Here is a 17,900-nt window from a genome sequence, read left to right as displayed (position 1 = left end):
CCCGAAACTCGGAGACGCGGGGGAAGTGGCCAGCTTCCGTGGTTGGGCGCCACGGTAGAGCACTTCGTAGCACTTTAAGCAACCCCCGCGCCTCAGGCACTCTCTACTCTTTTCGAGTTACAAGTGATGCTGTAACTTAAGTCAATGAATCAAAGCAGCACCTGGTTTGCCATTGTGAAGAGCGCGAAAAGGCGCACAGAAGTTCCGACCATGTCGGGCGGAAAGCGGGCGCGACCAGCGCTCAGCGCGTGTCGCGTACTGCAGTTGCTTACTTTGTATCTTGACGTATTCAAGTATACGTAACGCGGCTTGCAGCGCGCGTTCACTGAGCATCAGGGTGGGTAACACATGCTTGGTAATTGCGTACTGTGTGGATCGTTTGTTCGCAGACAGTAGTGTCAGTGACCCACAATTGCAGCTTTTCTTTCTTATTGGAGACTATCACTACAGCGTGCAATACACAAATGCTGCCGTTTCCTAACTCACAAATTGGAATCAACCCAGGCGCGCAGGCCGCGTGCTTCCCGGCTAGCTACGAGTAATAATTCGAATGCGGTGCTGGGAGATACACCACTCAGCCGGCCGAGGCGGAGGAAAGCCGATTCAGGCTCCTCCTCCTGAACGGAATCAAGCCTGGCGACGTCATTGGACAGAATTCAGAAGCAATAGCAAGGTAGGACGCTCAGCTTGGGGCTACAGCTCTGGCCGAAGCTTGACCGCCGGAAGCATCCATAATTCCGCATCCATCGGGGCCTGCCGGCCGCCCCAAACCCGCTAACCCCGTCGAAGCACGGGTCCTTCCTCACATTACTATGTAAACCCCATCTACTAGATACAAGGACCAATCCGCGTTCAACTGAACAGTGTGCGTTTCGTGCACCCCGCAGGCGCTGTGTGCCATTGTGAGGTCCAGCCCCTGGACGATATGTGCACCACTGCTGCTGTTCGCCGTCCTCGCTGGAGTGGGCGTCTGGGCCGTGCACTACGGCGCTGAGAATGCGGCTGATAACTTCAGGGTGGGCGCGCGGTGGTGGGCACGTGCTGGGGGCGGGGGCGGGGGTAAGATAGAAGGAGGGGGGCCGAACTGGCGAAGGTGTCCATTTGTTTTATGCAGGGGGCACGCAGGTAGGTACGCGGGAGGCACGGCCCTCCTTGCAAATACGCATGCTAGCACTGGACATTACCGGTAGTTACTCCGGCCTGGAGTGCGGGTAGGAGGCCGCTTTAGCGCCGCTTAGATAGAGGCGCAGACTGCTCACGTGCTGCGGGCATGCATGCAGCATGGCCCTGCGCGCGTGTGTGTACGGCACCCCTAGGTTGCACGCCCAAGCCGACACGATAAAGTAAGCAACGCTTGCGGCAATTCGGAACTTACCGTACCGTACTGTACCGCAGGAGGAGGCGGAGAGTGTGGCGCGCAATGCGGCGGCGCAGTACCGGGGCGCCCTGATCGATGCCTTCCTACCCGTGGACATACTGGCTGCCCACATCCGCCGCGCCCCAGACTATGCGTCCGTCTCGGGCATGTTTAACTCGTCCGCTCCGCTCCTGTTGGAGACGGTGAGCGAGCGAGGTGCTGCTGCTGCTGGATGGGTCGCTCGATGTAGGCTGGGGAAAGGGTTGCCCCATGCTCATGTATGCTGGCGCGCACGCACGTTCCCATATGCACGCTCCACGCTTGGCTCCACGCTTGGCTCCACGCTTGGCTCCACGCTTGGCTCCACGCTGGACCTGCATGCTGGCACGCCCCTCCAACCCGCGCCTGCTGACCTGGCGCAGCTCGCCCAAAAAACCAAATTACGCTCATCACAATGTTTTCTGTGAAACATGCGATTGCTCACTCCTGGGAACTGGCAACAACGCAGCACGTATGTAAGGTAAATCGGCACGGGTCTCACAGCCTTCTCCGCACCCCTGCCTTGCGTGGGCCTGCTGCCGCAGGTGCCCGGCAATGCGCTCATGAGCCTGCAGCTGCTGCCAGCGGGCGTGCTGCGGTTGTCGTACCCGCTAAACGCGTCGGTGGCTTCACCCATCGGCACCGACATATTCGCAAGTGAGTTCCGGGCATCCGCTGCCGCGCACTGGGATGAATATGCTTTGGCATTTACGGGTAGCGCTAGCCGCTGCTGCCTGCAATTGCTGCCAATCCGTTTCAATTACAACGCTAGCGATCAGCAGCAGCTCATCACGTGCCGCCGACCCGCCGCTTAGTCGCCTGTGTCCTTGTGTATGTCCCTGATGGCTCTGCTGCTGCGCAGCCCCCATCGCTGAGCTAAGAGACAGTGTTCAGCGCAGTTTGGCGAACGGTCACATCTCCATTGACGGGCCCGTGGAGCCGGTGCCGGGGGTGCGTGTGCTCGTCGTAGGGCAGGCGGTGTTCGTGGACGGCGTGTCAAACCCTGGGGAGACCTTCGGGCGCCCCGACACCCCCAACCCCTCGTGCGGCGCGCTGTGCGCCTTTCAGCCGTACAGCGCTCCAAGCGAGGCACTCGACGAGGCGGCAGCGACGGCAGAGGGCAGGTTGTTCTGGGGGATGGTGAGTTCCACTCGCGTCCATGCACCGCCGTGCCGGCCCAGTTTGCCGCATCGGATGAAGCTGTGAAAGCGTGCGGGCGGGGCTACCGGCTGCTCCTTTGGAACGCATCGGGTACGGAAGATAAGAGCCCCGCGAAACGCAGCAGGCGCTTCAGTATGTATGAATGGGTGCCAGCTACAAACCCTGCTTGGTCGTGCATGTGGCCCCTTCTCTCATCGTGCGTGCAGGCGGTTGCAGTCATCAACATGAGCCCCTTTGCGGATGTGGCCGCTGAGGCGGCGGCGGCGACGCCCGCGCCCAGCGACGCCACCCACAGCGCGGAAGGCAGCACAGTGTCCCTGACAAGCCTGGCGGACTACGAGCACATTAGCGCCGCAGCGGCGGCGCTGCGGGCCCTGCCGGAGCTGGGCTACCAATACCAGGTCACCACAGACGCCGGCAGGATCATGGCTGTCAGCGCGCAGCCGCCGCCTGCGCCCGGCGGTGGTGTGGCGGTGGTGGAGGTGCAGATCAGCCTGCCTGGGGCGCAGGTGTGTGTGTGTGTGTGTGTGTGTGTGTGTGTGTGTGTGTGTGTGTGTGTGTGTGTGTGTGTTTTAGTGTGTGTGCGTGTGTGTGTGTGTGTGTGTGTGTGTGTGTGTGTCTCAGACTGTGTGTGTGTGTGTGTGTGTGTTTCAGACTGTGTGTGTGTGTGTGTGTGTGTTTCAGAGTGTGTGTGCGTGTGTGTATGTTAGCTAGACACCCGGATGGGCGAGGCCAGCTGGTGCGGATGCGGCTGGATTGCTGCTGCTGCGTGTTTTGTGTCGGTTTGCACTTCTTGCCAACACGCGATAACGCGCCTGCTGCATGCAGTGGGTGCTGCGAGTGAGCCCGGCATCTGCGGACGGCGGCAGCTGGATGCCGGTGTGGACTGGCGGCGCCATGGCTGCCGTGGTGGTGGCGGCCGCGATTGCGGCCGTCATGCTGTTCGGACTGCTCATCTCCAGGTGTGGGCACCTCCTCCATGTGTGCCTTTGAGTGCATAGCGCTCATCAGCAGTAGCTTGGATTTGAGCGCCTGTATTTCCCACCATACCGGATTGCGTGATGCCGGCTGCGCAGCTAGTGCGTGTGGATGGCTAGCGATGCGCGGCTGTCAGCATGTAGCGTGTTGCTCTCCTTGTCCTTGGCCTACGTAATACCTGTCTAGGCCAGCCTGCCCATGCCAGCCAATCGCGTGACCGATTGCAGCTGCGTTTACTTGCCAGGTGTATACATATATAGCTGTCGCCAGTCCGGCCACCCGCCTGCTTGCGCAACACCTACCCATTAATTTCATCCCCGCTTCACCTTTCCCTTACTTCACTTCTTGAATAATCATGGATGTAACCGCTCTCAGGCGGCGTCACGCCATGCTTCTGGAGGCGCTGCTGCCACCCGACATGCTCAGCAGCGGCCTGCGCAGCGCCCACGTGGTGGAGCACCACATGAAGCACAGCACCGGCCCCATTCCAGGTGCGTGCGTGTGTGGCTGTGACGCTGCGTGTGTGCGTGTGAGGTTGCGTGTGTGTCTGTGTATATGCGTTTGTGCGTATGTGGAAGGGCAAGGGGAGCAGAGGGGAGAGGGAGGTGCGTGTGCGCATGAGACACGGCCAGCACTGGCACCGGCACCGCCGGCATGCCCGCGCAAGCAAGGTCTGTGGTCTGCGGCTGTGCCCCAAATATACGGATTGAATCTGCTGAGACGTACGAGCATCGCCTTGGCCGGGCACCGCGCACCTGCCCTCCTGCTGTCCTCCTCATTGCATGCCTCATGCCGCACGCCCGCCACCCACCAACCCATGGCTTGCTGCTTTTGCGGCCGCAGAGAGCCCCGCCGAGCTGCTGATGGACCTGCTGGCGGAGCTGCTTGCGGGCCAGGCGCCCGACCTGCGCCAGGTGGTGGTGCTGCGCTCGCTGCTGCTGCGCAACGCCGACTGGTACCGCCCGCTGGGCATGGGCGGCCAGCTGCTGCGCAACGCCAACCTGGAGGTGGGTGGGGGCCGGCGGGCGATAGATGTATGCCGATGGCCGCTGGGCGCAGCCGCCGTTGTTTCCTTTGCCCGCTTTGCGTGCGTCGCCAGGGCACAGCCCCTTGTACTGTCCTTAATGACGATCCGCCCCTCACTCCTTGCGCTTTCCAAACCACGCAGTCTGACGTGGCGCAAGCGCTCATGCGGCAGCTAGGCACGTGCGTTGTGGACGATGACGGAGCCGGGGGCGGCGGCCTGGGCGGGTATGGTGAATACTTCAGCCTGGGCGGTGACAGCAGCAGCTTTGACAACATGAGCGCTATGCTGCAGCAGCTGTGGCAGCAGCAGCGGCCGGCGGCGGCTGCGCGGCGACACAGCTCCACGTATTACACAGCCGGAACTGTCAACAACAACATCACCAATAATGACAGCCAGGGCAGCAACGGCACAGCTGGCGGCGGCGAGGACGGTGACACGTGTGACAGCAGCAGCGGTTTCATCCATGACCTCAGCAACGTGACTCCCACCACGCGTCACATGCTGATGCTGCGGCGCGAGCGCGAGGCGGCGGCGGCGGGCCAGTGCCGGACGCTGCGGGGCGCGCTTTCAGTCATCATGGCCGCTGACCACAGTGAAAGCAGCAACAAAAGCATCCATGACATGGCAACGACCGCGGGTGCAACAGGTGCAACAGCCGCAACAGCAACGGCAACCATAACAGGAACGGCGGCAGCAACAGCCGCTGGAGGCGCAACCTACACGGACCCTGAAAGTCAGGGTGGCAGCCTCGACGACGGTGGCAGTGGCAGGACCGGCAGCAGGGGCAACAAAGGTGGCGGCAGCTGGGCCGCCGCCGCGGCGGTGGCGCTCTCCGCCGCCGCCGCCGCGAGCCCACCATACCCATCTAGACCGTCGTCTCCGCCGACGCTGCCGCGGCCGCCATCCCTTGTGGCACTTCTGCACCAATGGAGCGTGGGAGCGCCTGCCAACGGCAGCCCAAACGGCGGGCTTGCGGCGCCCCGTGGGGCAGCGGCGGCCGCCGCTCCGCTGCAGGCGGCGGCCACCGCTACTGCTGCTGCCGGTTTTCCTGGTGGTGTGGAGGCTCCTCGACCTGCAGGCGGCTCCGGCCGCCGTAGCAGTATGCCGTACAACACGAGCACGGCGGGTTCCCCATTCGCCGCAGGCCTGCTGGCCTCCTTTGTCCGGCGGCGCTCCAGCGCTGTGAGCAGCTACAACCATATTCTGCAGCTACAGCTACAGCCCCCCGCACCCGCGGCTGCTACAGCCGTAGCACCGGCGGCTGCTGCTGCGGGAGGAGGTTCGCCGCGACCCAGTGCCGCCGCCTCGTTGGCCTCAGCGGCAGCCGGCAGCGTCGCTGGCGTGCTGCCCGCGACTGAGCCGCAGTCGCCTGTGCAAGGGGGCGGCAGCAGCCAGGTGCCAGCAGTGCCCCCAGTACTGACAACGCCCGCAGCGACGGCGGATTCAGGGCCCGGCGGCAGTGCTGCCGCTGCGGCCACTGCCGCTGCTTCTGCCTCTCCTGCCAGCGTCAACGAGCAGCGCACCAGCCTGTCTCGAGTTGGTTGGAGCCTGCGGCGCAGCCGACACAGCAACGGTCCCGCAAGCGCACCTTCTCTGGCCGCGGCACTGCTGGTGCAAACGCCGCAGCAGGCCGCGGCCACCTTGCTGGAGGAGGGCGCTGACACGTTCTGCGCCTTCCTGCCGCCGCCGCCCCCGCCACGGTCTGTAGCCGCGGGGGGCGGCACCCCGCGTGGCAGCGGCGGCGGAGCGGGGGCCGGTGCGGGCGGCGACGGCAACGGCAGCGGCAGTCTGCGGGCCTCCATTGATGGGCTGAGGCGCCAGCCGCACCAGGCGGCGGCGGGGCCCGCGCCAGCAGTACTTCAGGCAATGCCCTCAGACGCTGCGACGGAGGCCGCCGCCGCCGCAGCCGACTTTAGGGAGGTGACGTCGCCATTCGGCACCCGGCACGGCCATCTCCTCCGTGCGGGCGAGGAGACTGCTGTGGTGGACGTTGCGAGGCTGCTCGTGTCTGCTGGCAGCGGCAAGGACGGTAGCAGCCGGCGCCGGGCCTCCGCCGCGGCTGCCGCGCCCGCCCGCTACCGCACTAACACTGCGTTGAGCAATTCGTACGGCAGTTATAACGTACTGACCGGCGGTGGCGGCAGGTTGCTGATGGCGGGCGGAGGTGTGGAGATGACGGCGACTGCCAGCGGGGCCCACGTGCGCGTGCGGGAGGAGCTGGTGCGGCCCGCGACGCCGGTGCTGGTGCCGACTGCTGCGGCCGCGGCGGAGGCCTTAGCGCTGCGGGCACCCATGCTCGACAAGGTGCGTGACTCGTACGCCACGCGACGTGTGCTATGCCGTGTTGAGCATGTCCCACGCACCACGTGCTTCCAAACAGGACGGACTGACATCGCACATAACCGACCCTGGCCCAGCCATGCACCACCAACGGTCGTAACCAACTAACTCCACGTGACCGGTTCCTCCTCCCTCATCAGGTGGAGTCGCTGTTGGCCCGGGCGGACGACCTGCAGTACGACATGTGGGCACTGGCGGGCGCCACCGCCGGCCGGCCGCTCAGCGCCCTGGCCTTCTTCCTGTTCCAGCGCCAGGGGCTACTCAAACACTTCCGCATCAAGCCGCTCAAGATCATCCGGTGCGTGGGCTCGCTCACTTGTCTGAATGCATACAATGTTGATGGTGGCTGAATGCTCGCTAGGTAGGGAGGTGGCAAGCGTACGCGGCTAGCGTCCCAGACCTGCTATGCCTGTGAAGCCAACGGATGGTGATCACCACCCATCGAGCGCTAACTAGTTTCATGCACGTCCAAATGCGCGCCCCCATCCACCTCAGCAGCCACCTTCACCCCCGAACACGCACTCACACCTCACCCCACACCACAATTTCCACGCGCACGCACACACAGGCTGCTCCGGGCCATCGAGGCCGGCTACAGCTCCGAAAACCCCTACCACAACGCCACACACGCCGCCGACGTGCTGCGTACGACACACGTGCTGGCGCACGCGGCCGGCGTCACCGTACATCACGTGGACACACTCGGCCTCATGGCGCTGTACTTCTCGGCGGTACGTACGTACGGCGAGCGGCAGCGGTCCTGTGTGTGTGTGTGTGTGTGTGTGTGTGTGTGTGTGTGTGTGTGTGTGTGTGTGTGTGTGTGTGTGTGTCATAATGCCGCACCGGTGGCGTGATTCTCACCCCTGGTGCTGATGCTTGGTACACTGCTTGCGCACATGCACACACGCGCACCGCAGATCATCCACGACTTCGGGCACCCCGGCCTGACCGGCGACTTCCTGGTCGCCACCTCGCACCCGCTGGCGCTGCGCTACAATGACCGCTCGCCGCTGGAGAACCACCACGCCTCCGCCGCCTTCACGCTCATGGCGGAGCGGCCCGAGCTGGACGCGTTCGAGGGCCTCAGCCGGGAGCAGCGCATCGCTTTCCGTAAGCAGGTGGGTCGGTGCACGTGTGGCTTGTGCGCGGTAGCTTGAATTGTCCCGTGTTACGCTGGGGTCCCATCAATCCCATGCATCCATCATTGTGGCAATCGCCACTTGAGCATATGGGTGTGTATGCTTGGTCATACGCACACTGCTGCAGCAGTGGGGCGGAGCCCCGAACCCAACCCCAACCTGCCCTTTGGTTCATCCCCTACCTTCCACGTGTGCCGCCTGCCGCTTATTACCGTATGCATGCAGGTGGTGGAGCTGGTAATGGGCACGGACATGAAACAGCACTTCGCGTTGCTGTCGCAGTTCACAAACGCCGTCAGCGCGCAGCGCCTCAAGCAGCATCAACACCAGAACCAGCAGCAGGCGGCCGCTGCAACAGCGTCGCCGCCGGCTGACGGCGCGGCGGGTGGCGGCGGCGGCGGCGGTGGTTTTGCGCGTGCAGGCGGTGCTGCTGGTGCTGGCGGCGGCCGCAAGAAGGGCCGGACTCTGTCTGGTATCATGTCAAAGAGTACGGATGGCGACCGGACCAAGTCAGGGCCCCCGTCCATGTAAGTACGTGTGAAGTTATACGCAAGCCTGACCTCGTTGCAGCCCCCGTGCCCACTGCCAGGGATGTGCACATGCAGTGAAGGGTGTTTGCTAAGCGCTATAGCCTTCCTCACAGCCCGGGAATGAAAGCGCTAAACCTCAACGGGAGGGCCAACATAACGATTGTGCGCGCCCGCTCATGCGCCGCGGGGCCCTGCCGTAATGCATGTGTACGCTGTTCCGCATATGCCTGCCTCGCAGGTTTAACGCCAACAAGCCAAGTGTGCAGCGGGCGTCCGACTCCCCCGCTGGTGAATCGTTTGAGAGCGCCGAGGGCCGCACCCGTGGCCCCGGTGCCTTTGGTGCCATGTCTGTCGGACCAACTGCCTCCGTGCTGCAGCAGGCGCCGCCATCTCCCTCATCGCCACGCGCGGCGGCTCAGCACCAGCAGACGTCGCGCTTCGCGCGCAAGTCGCTTCCCGCCAGCCGGCCGACGGCGGCTGCGCAGGCCGCGGCGGTGCCGGCGCCGCCGCCGCTGCCGCCCGCGGACGAGTCCCAGCGGCTGCTGGCTCTGCAGATCTGCCTCAAGGTGGCGGACATTGGGCACCTGGCGGGAACACTGCCCGTGCACAAGCGGTGAGCGTGTGGGTTGCGTTACGTGCTTGCGACCATATGTGTGAAGAAAGTCTGGAATACAAAGAAGTCCCAATGTGGAATGCACCCCAACAGGGGCGATTGGCACGTGTGGGTGGGACCTAGAACACTGCGTGTACCGGCACCGTATCCCCCGCCCGCCCGCCCGCCCGCCCGCCCGCCCGCCCGCCGCCCTCGCCCTCACACGCACTCCGCTTCCTACCCCGCCGCACGCAGGTGGCTGGGTGTGTTAGAGGAGGAGTTCTTCCGGCAGGGCGACAAGGAGAGGGAGGCAGGGCTTCCCATCAGTCCGCTCTTCGACCGCGCCAAGCAAGGCGTGTCCAAGAGCCAGGTGGGATTCTTCGAATTCGTGGCGTTGCCACTGGTGCGTGCGCTCACCTCGGCGTTCCCTGGGGCCACGCCTTTGATCAGCTGCTTTGAGTTCAACTACCAGTACTGGCGTGAGCAGCAGCAGAAGCAGCAGCAGCAGCAACAACAACAACAACAGCAGCAGCAGCAGCAGCCGCAGCAGCAGCCACAGGACAAGGTGTAGCGGGAGATTGTGGGTGGGGCATTGGGCTCTTGCACCCAGGACCGCAGCTGCGGCGTGTGGGGGCGGCCGTGCGCTGTAGACCTGTGGCATCAGTGTACTGTGGCTGTGTGGCATTTGTGCGTGGTGGCGTTTGTGGGATGCCACTCAGCACTACTGGTGGGATCTTCTGCAGAGGAGCGGAAGCAGCTGCGAGATTGCATCGCGGAATCGTCATGTCAATGCACGCACGGCGAGAAAGGCAATGCGTGCAAGGTGCAGCAAGCATTGCTCGGCACTTCCCCGCGCATTTGCTATACGTGGGTTTCCTGTCATTCTTTGTTACGAGGTAGGGGGGCTGTTTCATAGTTATCATTGACCGGGTCGCCGGCCGTAATTGCGTTGCCATGCTCCATGCCATTGTACGCGTTGCGTGGTGGGCGCCGTACGCATCGCCATACCGCAGAAACGCACCTGCTTGCATGTCCTTCATCATTACCATGATAAGAAAAGATACACATCGACTAGAATTGATGAAGTCCACAGAGATTGCACGGCGGTTTGCAGCAAGACGCGGAAAGCGAGGGTGTTAACATGTTGTGTGGCGGTGCCCCGCCAGTGAGGTAGCGGCGTGCCGATTGCCCGCTTGATTCCAACTGGAACGTGTATGGGGGTAAGGATCCCTTGTCTTGTGTTGCCCCGGGCTTCAGCACTCTAGGTACTCAGTGCTCATGCGTCGCCGTTCTGGCGCGTGCTTGGCTGACTCCTTATTTGTTAGGCAACCCTGCATTTGTATGCATTGCGGAATGAAAGCTTGCGTATGTGTGTCGATCAAATGCCAAGCGAGGACGGATAGATCTCCTAATGACTATGTACGAGATGGTGCGCTTTCAAGCAGTAGGGTATATTGCAGCAGGTCGGTTGAGGTGGCAGAGGAGCACCACTAAGTTGCAAACGTGCTTCACTTTCTGGCAGACAAGTTGCTCGAGTGCTGATGCCGTTTCCACGCAAATGGATAGGATTGGACGCCCGGCTTGCTCCTGATTAGGTGTTTAGTGTGCGCTGTGTGCACCTCCACGTCCCTGTGATGTCTAATCTTGAGCGTGCGTGACTGCACGAGCGGGGTGGATAACACCAAGGATAACACGGTAACCCAGCTATGAATACGAACACGCTTGGCGTTCGAGCAGCCGCGCGCTCATGCGCTGCCGTCGCAAATAGTTTGCCATCTGCTGGGGCCTGGGAATCAGCTGCACCCTACGGGAATCACCAATCCGCCTTAACCCTGTCCCATCACACACACGAACGCGCCCGAGCACGGGCGTCGGACATTGGCATTCGTGTGTCCATGCGCGGACTCCGCTACGCGTTTATTTACATAGCTGCAGCTGCGGCTGGCAGTCAAAGGACAGCCCAGCCCTGTCATGACGTCTCTTGTTGTCCGCTATATACACACACACACACACACACACAAGCTCTACCGGCTGCCCTCACGCCCTCACGCGCATGTGCAATGCAGCTGCAGCCACAGCAGTCCTGGGCTCCGGGCCCCTCGCGGACTTGTGGCCACGCTGTCAGAATCCCCCCCAAACACACGGTGACGAGGCGCATGCACCCCACCCCGTCGGGGCAGATCAAGCCGTGTGCCCTTGGGGTTGGGCAGTCAGCTAGCAGACCAGACGACCGCTCTTGAAACCCACCAAGTCACAATCCGTACCAAGCCGTACGTAGCAGCGCCGGCAGCAGCTGGCGCATTACTCAATCGGCCAGGAAGATTTCGAGCAGCGAGTCACATATGCAATCCGATAGTCACGTGCACAAGCCACAAACGAAGCGCACAAACGGTATTTTATTTGGGCCCCAAGCCTACCAGGAGAGCCCGCGCTCAGCGAAAGCGGGAACGATGCCACCCTCCAACATGCACACACTCCACCACGCACGTAACCACCCTCCCCCGCACCGCCGCCATGACCTCACCCACCCGTGCAGCCTGCGGAGCGCCGCAGAGCGCCGCGGCCTGCACAGCCACCACTCCCTCGCTTATGTACCTCCTAGCCACCCGCGCACCCCATGCAGCAGTCAGTCACGTCGCCCGCCACCGCCCCTGCATCCACAACATGCCCTCCCCCTCCAGCTCGCATATGCGGCTGCAGTTTCTCCTTGCAGCGCGACTGTTTCCTTACGGGATTGGTTCAGAGTTACCCCCCCCCTCCAGCAGCGCCCTCTCCCTCCCTCCTCCCTCCCTGCCCAGGCGCCTCCGCCGCTCCACCTTTGCACCTCCTGCTCCCTCCGCGGCTTAGAGCTGGTTGCGGCTGACGTGGCATGTCTGCCAGATCAGGTTCAGCTCGATGTAGCCACGCTCCGCGTCCTGCGGTCGCGGCGGAAAGCGAGGGGAGGCGGCAAGCGGCAGTGAGGGCCAGGCAGCAGGCGAGACCAACAAGCGGTCCTGCTAAGAACGGGGTGCGCACCAGGCAGCATACACGCCCCCGCACACGCCCACCCCTTCCACGCCCCCTTGGGTTGGTTCAGTTAGTGCTGGTATCTACAGCCCCCCCACCTGCAGCGACCAGGTCTCCTTGATGCGGCCGTTGCGTGCCACGTCTTCCACCCGGATGAGCACCTTGCCCAGGATGGGGTCCTTGTCCTGTGGGCGGGTGGACGGAGCGGGTAGAGGGTGTTGGAGGGAGGGGGGAACAGGGGGTCATTTGCCCGAGCCCAATGCAATACGTCCCAACACGGGAGTCAAGGGATCGTCGCCCAACCCACGAATGCAGTGCGTGGGGGAAGTGGGAGGGGAGGGGCACGGCGTGGGGGCACAGGGTGGGCCGTGGGGCGTCAGCGAGAGGGGGTGCCGGCGTGACCATGAGATACGGTATAGAACGGGAATGGGCTGAGGAGTTGAGCGCGGCCCCGCAGCAGCAGCAGCAGCTCATGGCAGCACTGCGTCCTGCGCTGCTACGTGCCGCGCCCCACCCCGGCGGCCGCCAGGGGCCTGAACCGGAACCTCCGTCCCCCCAGTGGGTGGACCTCCTCCCCGCCTCGTCCTCCTCCTCCTCCTCCTCCTCCGCTGCCCCCTCACCTCCTTCTTGCGGTTGAACAGCGAGCCCACCAGGTTGCCCAGCATGCCCTGCTTGTTGAACACCTGCGTGGGTGTGCGCGTGCGTGGGTGCGCGTGAACACGAGTGTGCAAGTGGGATTGTGTTAGGGAGTAGGAGCACAACGGAAGAACGTGTGTGTGTGTGTGTGTGTGTGTGTGTGTGTGTGTGTGTGTGTGTGTGTAAAAAAGAAACGAAAGCCCGTTCTGTGTCTATGTATGTGTGTGCTATGGTTGATCAGAGCACGTAGGATCTGGGGTCGGCCCCATCGCCACCCTCATCCCCAGCCCCAGTGCTGCCGCCCGCCGCCACTCCCGCCAGCGTCCTGACGAAACAGTACCATTCGCCATCTTCAACCAACGTGTCCTGCCATGCATCTCCGTGTCTATGTTCCTTTACTGGGAACGGTAAAAAACAACCGCACCCAGCCTGCCATCACGGTCACAATCACAATCACCTGGATGTGCAGCTCGGAGTTGGAGGGGATGAGCACGAAGTCAAACTTGTCGCCCCAGCGCGGCGACGTCTCGTTCACAATGACAGTGGACGTCTGCGGTGGGGACGCGTTGGCGTTGGGTGCAGGCGCGAGGTACGTGAGAGGTGCGAGAGGAAGGAAAGAGGGGCGTGCGGTAATGGACTGGCAGACCGGGGGTGCAGTTGATCGAGGTTTGCAGTCCACCCCACTCTACACTACTCTCACCCCAGTCCTCCGTTTGGGAACGGTTACAAAAGGGCCCCTGCCCCTCCCCTCCCCTCCCGTCCCCTCCCCTCCCGTCCCCTCCCCTCCCGTCCCGTCCCCTCCCCTCCCTTCCCTTTCCTTTCCTTTCCTTTCCTCCCCTCCCCTCCCTTCCGCTGCCCCCCCACCTGCTCCTCGTCCTTGGTGTCGTTGGTGACCAGCATGCGCACGTAGGTGGCCAGGTCCTTGGCGCCCTCGGGGGCCAGGTCGATGCAGCGGACCAGCTGCACCGTCAGAACACCCTGCGTGTGCGTGTTTTGGAGGGGGGGTTACAATCATGATTAATCAAGAAGTGAAGTCGTAGGCAGGTACAGTCGCAGAGTACGGTAGACGCGTAGGGGGGGGAGCGTATAGGGAGGGGGGTTGGTGGGGGGTGGATGGTGGGGGGTGGAGTCGGACTTCATTCGTGCAATCCGGACGCACCGCACAGGTTCTTTCCCTAAATTCAGCACACAACACCAGTCGCCAGCATCCGCGAACCCCTCCCTTTCCCTCACATGAACGGCACCTCCCCCGGGTACTACTGGACGTCGCCACTTTACATGAGCGAGATTGTGAGTCACACATGAACGGCTACCCTCCCCCACCACCACCCCACCATCCCCACCCCACTCACGGTGGACAGGGGCGATGCGGCGCCGCCGCCGCCGTCGCCCATGAGCGCCAGGGTGCGGCCGGGCGGCGCGGGGAACATGGAGCGGTAGGGGTCGGCCACCTTGGACTTGACCTCGCGCTCAGCCTGGGGGAGGGGCGGGAGGCGGGAGGGGGGCGGGGGAGGGAGGGCGGGAGGGGGATTGTAAAGATTGGTACAGAGAAGCGTAGAGAAGTAGAGGGGGAGCGAGAACGGAGTGATTACATGGGGCGGGAGGGGGCGCGAGGAGGAGGGAGAGAGGGGGTTACGTTCATGATTAATTGTCACCGAATCGTCGCCCAAGGGAAGGGAGGGAGAGGCGTGGGGGAGCACGACGATGCAAGGAGAAGGGATGCAGACTGTCCGCGCGGCATGGGGGCGGTCCACAGGTGCCACGGCACAGCCGGGACACAGCACACGTGACACACACACACACACGTCTCACGACCCCATCCCGCCCGCCCGCCCACTCGAACCCCCACCTGGATGTCGTCGTACTCGGGCTTGTTGAAGGGGATGAACGTCAGCTGCACAGTGCCAGAGGTGCGGGGCGGGGAGGTGCGGGGCGGTGAGTGTTAGGCGGTGTTGTGTCGGGGTTTGGGCAAAGAAGCGTGGGAGGTGAGGTGCGCCCTTTAGCAACCTTCACCCCTCACCCCTCACCCAAACCCACCACCGCCACCCCTACCCCCGCCGCCACCTCCACCCAACCCCCGAATCCCCCCAGACCCCCACCTTGACGGTGATGGTGCCGCACTCCTCTTTGGCGTCAACCACCGCGTCGCCGCCGATGGCGGAGCCCGACCGTCCCATGCTCGGCGCACGACCCATGGTCTGTATGCGGCCGCTGGGCACCGCCGCCGGGCCCTCCTGCAGCTCGCTGTCCGAGGCGCCCGAGAGCGCCGCCGGCGGCAGCTCCTTGGGCTTCTTCTTCAGCGTGAACAGGCGCTTGAGGCGCGAGCTGGTCTTCTCGGGAGGAGGAGGAGGCGCCGGCGCGCCGCCGGGCGCCGCGGCGCCGCTGGCCATGGTGAGGCTGCGGTTGCCCGCCATGGTCGCGGATTTCTGTGTGAAGGTCGGTAATTAAAAGGATTGGTTTTGCCAATCTGTTCTAGTAAGATTTCATGTTCTGTGCAGTGGAGGGGGGCAAAGGTTTCAGGTGCACGCAGCCCCGCGACGCCGCAAGGCTCCCCAGCGCTGCCACTCCTGCCCACTACCCAACTCGCCCGCAAGCCCCGCGCGGGCGCTCCTCTCTCACCGAGGCGCGGTTCTTGCGGTAGCGGCGCAGCTTGAGCGTGAGCGTCTTTGTCTCCTTCACGAAGTCGGCCATCTGTCGAGTAAACAAATGGCGGTGTGATGGGGTGTGTGATGGGTGTGGTGTGGTGTGGGGTGAGGGCGGCAATTTTGGAAAGCAGGTGCGCGGGTGGTGGGGTGGGGCGTGGGCCGGCTGGACCCTGGCGATGGGCAAAGTGGCCGCAACATCCACTGCTTTCCGGGTGGACGATGCGCCCTTGAAAGCGCCTCCAGTCACCCAGGCCCAGACCCAGGCCCAGGCCCATGCACACATGTGCACACACACGCACACACACAAACGCACAAAGACACACACGCACCGTGTACTTCTCATTGCCCTCCTCGTCGAACTCGGGGATGCCGGCGGCGTTGCACACCATCTGGGGGGTGGGGCGGGGCGGGGTTCCACTCATAATTAGCACAGGAAAGGTGGGGGTAGGGTGGCACGTGGCACGACATGGTGAGGCTGCCGGGCCGGGCGGTGCAGCAGCGCCAGCGCCACTAGTCCCACAGCACTGACCAGCACCCCTCCTACCCCCTGCACAGCAGGCCCGCGCCCCAACCCCGACCCTGGCCATGGCCCGCACCCCAACCCCGGCCCACACCCCGTCGCTGCATCGCTGCCCCCTCCTCCTCCTGCTCCTCCCCTCCCTCCCACCCATCATCGCTGTGGCTCACGTTGCGGAAGGGCACCTCCACCTCCGACAGCAGCGTGTCCTGCCAGCCCATGTCGTCACGCCACACCTGCAGTCACGTGTGTGTGTGTGTGCGTCAGTGTGTGTGTGTGTGTGTATAATGTAAAACGAAGCCCCCCCGCCCGCCCGTCTGTGTGTGTGTGTGTGTGTGTGTGTGTGTGTGTGTGTATACGCGCGCGCGTGTGTGTGTAACTACGATTTCCAGGGTTGCCTCCTCGAGAGCCTCGTGACCGACTACTCGCGCCCCTGAGTACTCGGGACAACCTGCGGCAGCGAGGCGCACCAGGCCCACGCCGCCGCCTCCACACGCACCTCCTGCCCCGACCGCACACCTGCCCTGGGGGCCATCTGGCTCTGTAGACCGCCGCCTTCGATCCCCATACCCGCCTGCTCCGGCTTGCAGGCCCCGCGCACTCCATTGCCACTGGACCTTGCATTCTTGGCTAGATGTTGCTATGGGTTTGGATCACCTCCCTCCCCAACCCCAAACCCCCACCCGTGTCCCCCACCCCCGTATGCGTTGTCCAGCAGCTGGCAGTGCAGCATACTTGCAGTACTGTGGGTTTGGTCCTCGTAACCCCCACGCTGCCCCATGCCCCGCCCCGCCTCACGCAACCCACCCAGCCACCCACCCGCCCAACCCACTCCACCCGAATGGCCATGTGCGGAGCTGGCGCCGAAACCTGGACCTGCCCTACCGCCTACCGACGCCCACGACCACAACATGCCCGAGCCTGATGGTCATTCCCGGCGTGCTTGCCCCGCGTTGTCGTGGCTGTGGGGTGGGCTTTCTGACCATGATGAGACTTACCCATTGGGCTCGGATACATATCCCCATGCCGCCCACCCCTCTTCCTCGCTCTTTGCACTTGCATCCCATGCACTCCTCGCTCTTGTGTTTCTGCCTTCTCATGGGCTTGTGGAAACATTCCCCCCAAAAAACCCCAAACCCCCGCCCCGCCCCGCCTCACCTGCAGCTTGAGGACGTCGTCCTTGAAGCTGTCCACGATGAGGTTGAACTCCTCGTTGAACACGGGGTCGCGGCAGTTGTCGATGGTGCGGGTCTGCTGCGTGCGGCCCTTGCGCACCTCGCTGCGCACGTACAGGTCGTCGCCGCCGCGGATGCTGTTCAGCTTGATGATGGTCACCTGCGGACACACACACGCAGAGCGGGGGGGTTCCACAAGGGGGGATGGGTCCATGCATGATTGACAAGGGGGGGTTCCGCAGGGGGGTTCCGCAGGGGGGTTCCATGCATGATATTAAACGAGACGAGCTGATGTTGACAGGTTGTTGTATGGGGGGGAAAGGACACCGCGGCCACAGGCGAGGGAGGACACAACACGCGAGGGAGACACGAGCGAGGGAGGACACAACAGGCGGGAGGTCCGTGTGCAGGCAAGGCTTGGGCGGCAGAGGGGCCAGCGGGAAGGCTTCGTCCATGCCTCGCACTGCACCCCGGCCCGGCACATCCATGTCCATGGTCCCCTCCTCTCGCCCCCTTCTCCTGCCCCTCCCCTCCTCCCCCTTCCCCCCCCCCTCCTCTCTCCTCCTCCTCTCCCTCCCCCGCACCTTGAGCGCCCCCACGGGCGGGTCGGGCAGTCCGAACTTGGGCATGATGGGGAAGGACATGGCGTTGGGCAGCACCATCCCAATGCCCGGCACCAGCGGCTTGTTCAGCAGCGGCAGGGTCACCGGCTCCAGCACAATCTGCGGGGGAGGCGGGTTACATTCATGATTATTTAA

The 17,900-nt window shown here is 63.6% G+C and overlaps 2 protein-coding genes across 2 annotated transcripts in view; one reads left to right on the top strand and one right to left on the bottom strand.

The window, feature by feature from the left end:
- Positions 1-146: 146 nt before the first annotated feature.
- CHLRE_12g559400v5 (uncharacterized protein) lies at positions 147-10,862 on the top strand. Its single transcript, XM_043069149.1, has 16 exons — positions 147-673; positions 888-1,016; positions 1,396-1,560; positions 1,942-2,053; positions 2,259-2,536; positions 2,764-3,066; positions 3,386-3,519; positions 3,911-4,026; positions 4,379-4,542; positions 4,704-6,866; positions 7,043-7,200; positions 7,471-7,633; positions 7,820-8,020; positions 8,267-8,568; positions 8,810-9,184; positions 9,419-10,862. Exons 1-16 carry the CDS (start codon positions 551-553, stop codon positions 9,732-9,734), a joined length of 5,202 nt encoding a protein of 1,733 aa, XP_042918855.1. The 5' UTR covers positions 147-550; the 3' UTR covers positions 9,735-10,862.
- Positions 10,863-10,864: 2 nt separating this feature from the next.
- Positions 10,865-17,900, bottom strand: part of CHLRE_12g559450v5 (uncharacterized protein) — a 10,362-nt gene continuing 3,326 nt past the window's right edge. The window contains exons 8-20 of the mRNA XM_043069150.1: positions 17,727-17,864; positions 17,126-17,302; positions 16,138-16,203; positions 15,780-15,839; positions 15,425-15,496; positions 14,905-15,231; positions 14,655-14,699; positions 14,158-14,280; positions 13,670-13,783; positions 13,263-13,355; positions 12,790-12,852; positions 12,268-12,354; positions 10,865-12,078 (exon numbers count right to left, since the gene is read on the bottom strand). Of these exons, the coding sequence (XP_042918854.1) occupies positions 12,007-12,078; positions 12,268-12,354; positions 12,790-12,852; positions 13,263-13,355; positions 13,670-13,783; positions 14,158-14,280; positions 14,655-14,699; positions 14,905-15,231; positions 15,425-15,496; positions 15,780-15,839; positions 16,138-16,203; positions 17,126-17,302; positions 17,727-17,864 (1,437 nt within the window). The 3' untranslated portion in view covers positions 10,865-12,006. The remainder of the gene's footprint in view (positions 12,079-12,267; positions 12,355-12,789; positions 12,853-13,262; positions 13,356-13,669; positions 13,784-14,157; positions 14,281-14,654; positions 14,700-14,904; positions 15,232-15,424; positions 15,497-15,779; positions 15,840-16,137; positions 16,204-17,125; positions 17,303-17,726; positions 17,865-17,900) is intronic.

Source organism: Chlamydomonas reinhardtii, chromosome 12 (genome assembly GCF_000002595.2).
Source record: "Chlamydomonas reinhardtii strain CC-503 cw92 mt+ chromosome 12, whole genome shotgun sequence".
NCBI classification, from domain to species: domain Eukaryota; kingdom Viridiplantae; phylum Chlorophyta; class Chlorophyceae; order Chlamydomonadales; family Chlamydomonadaceae; genus Chlamydomonas; species Chlamydomonas reinhardtii.
Note: the sequence above shows the minus strand (reverse complement) of the source record. Positions and strands in the feature narration are given on the sequence as shown.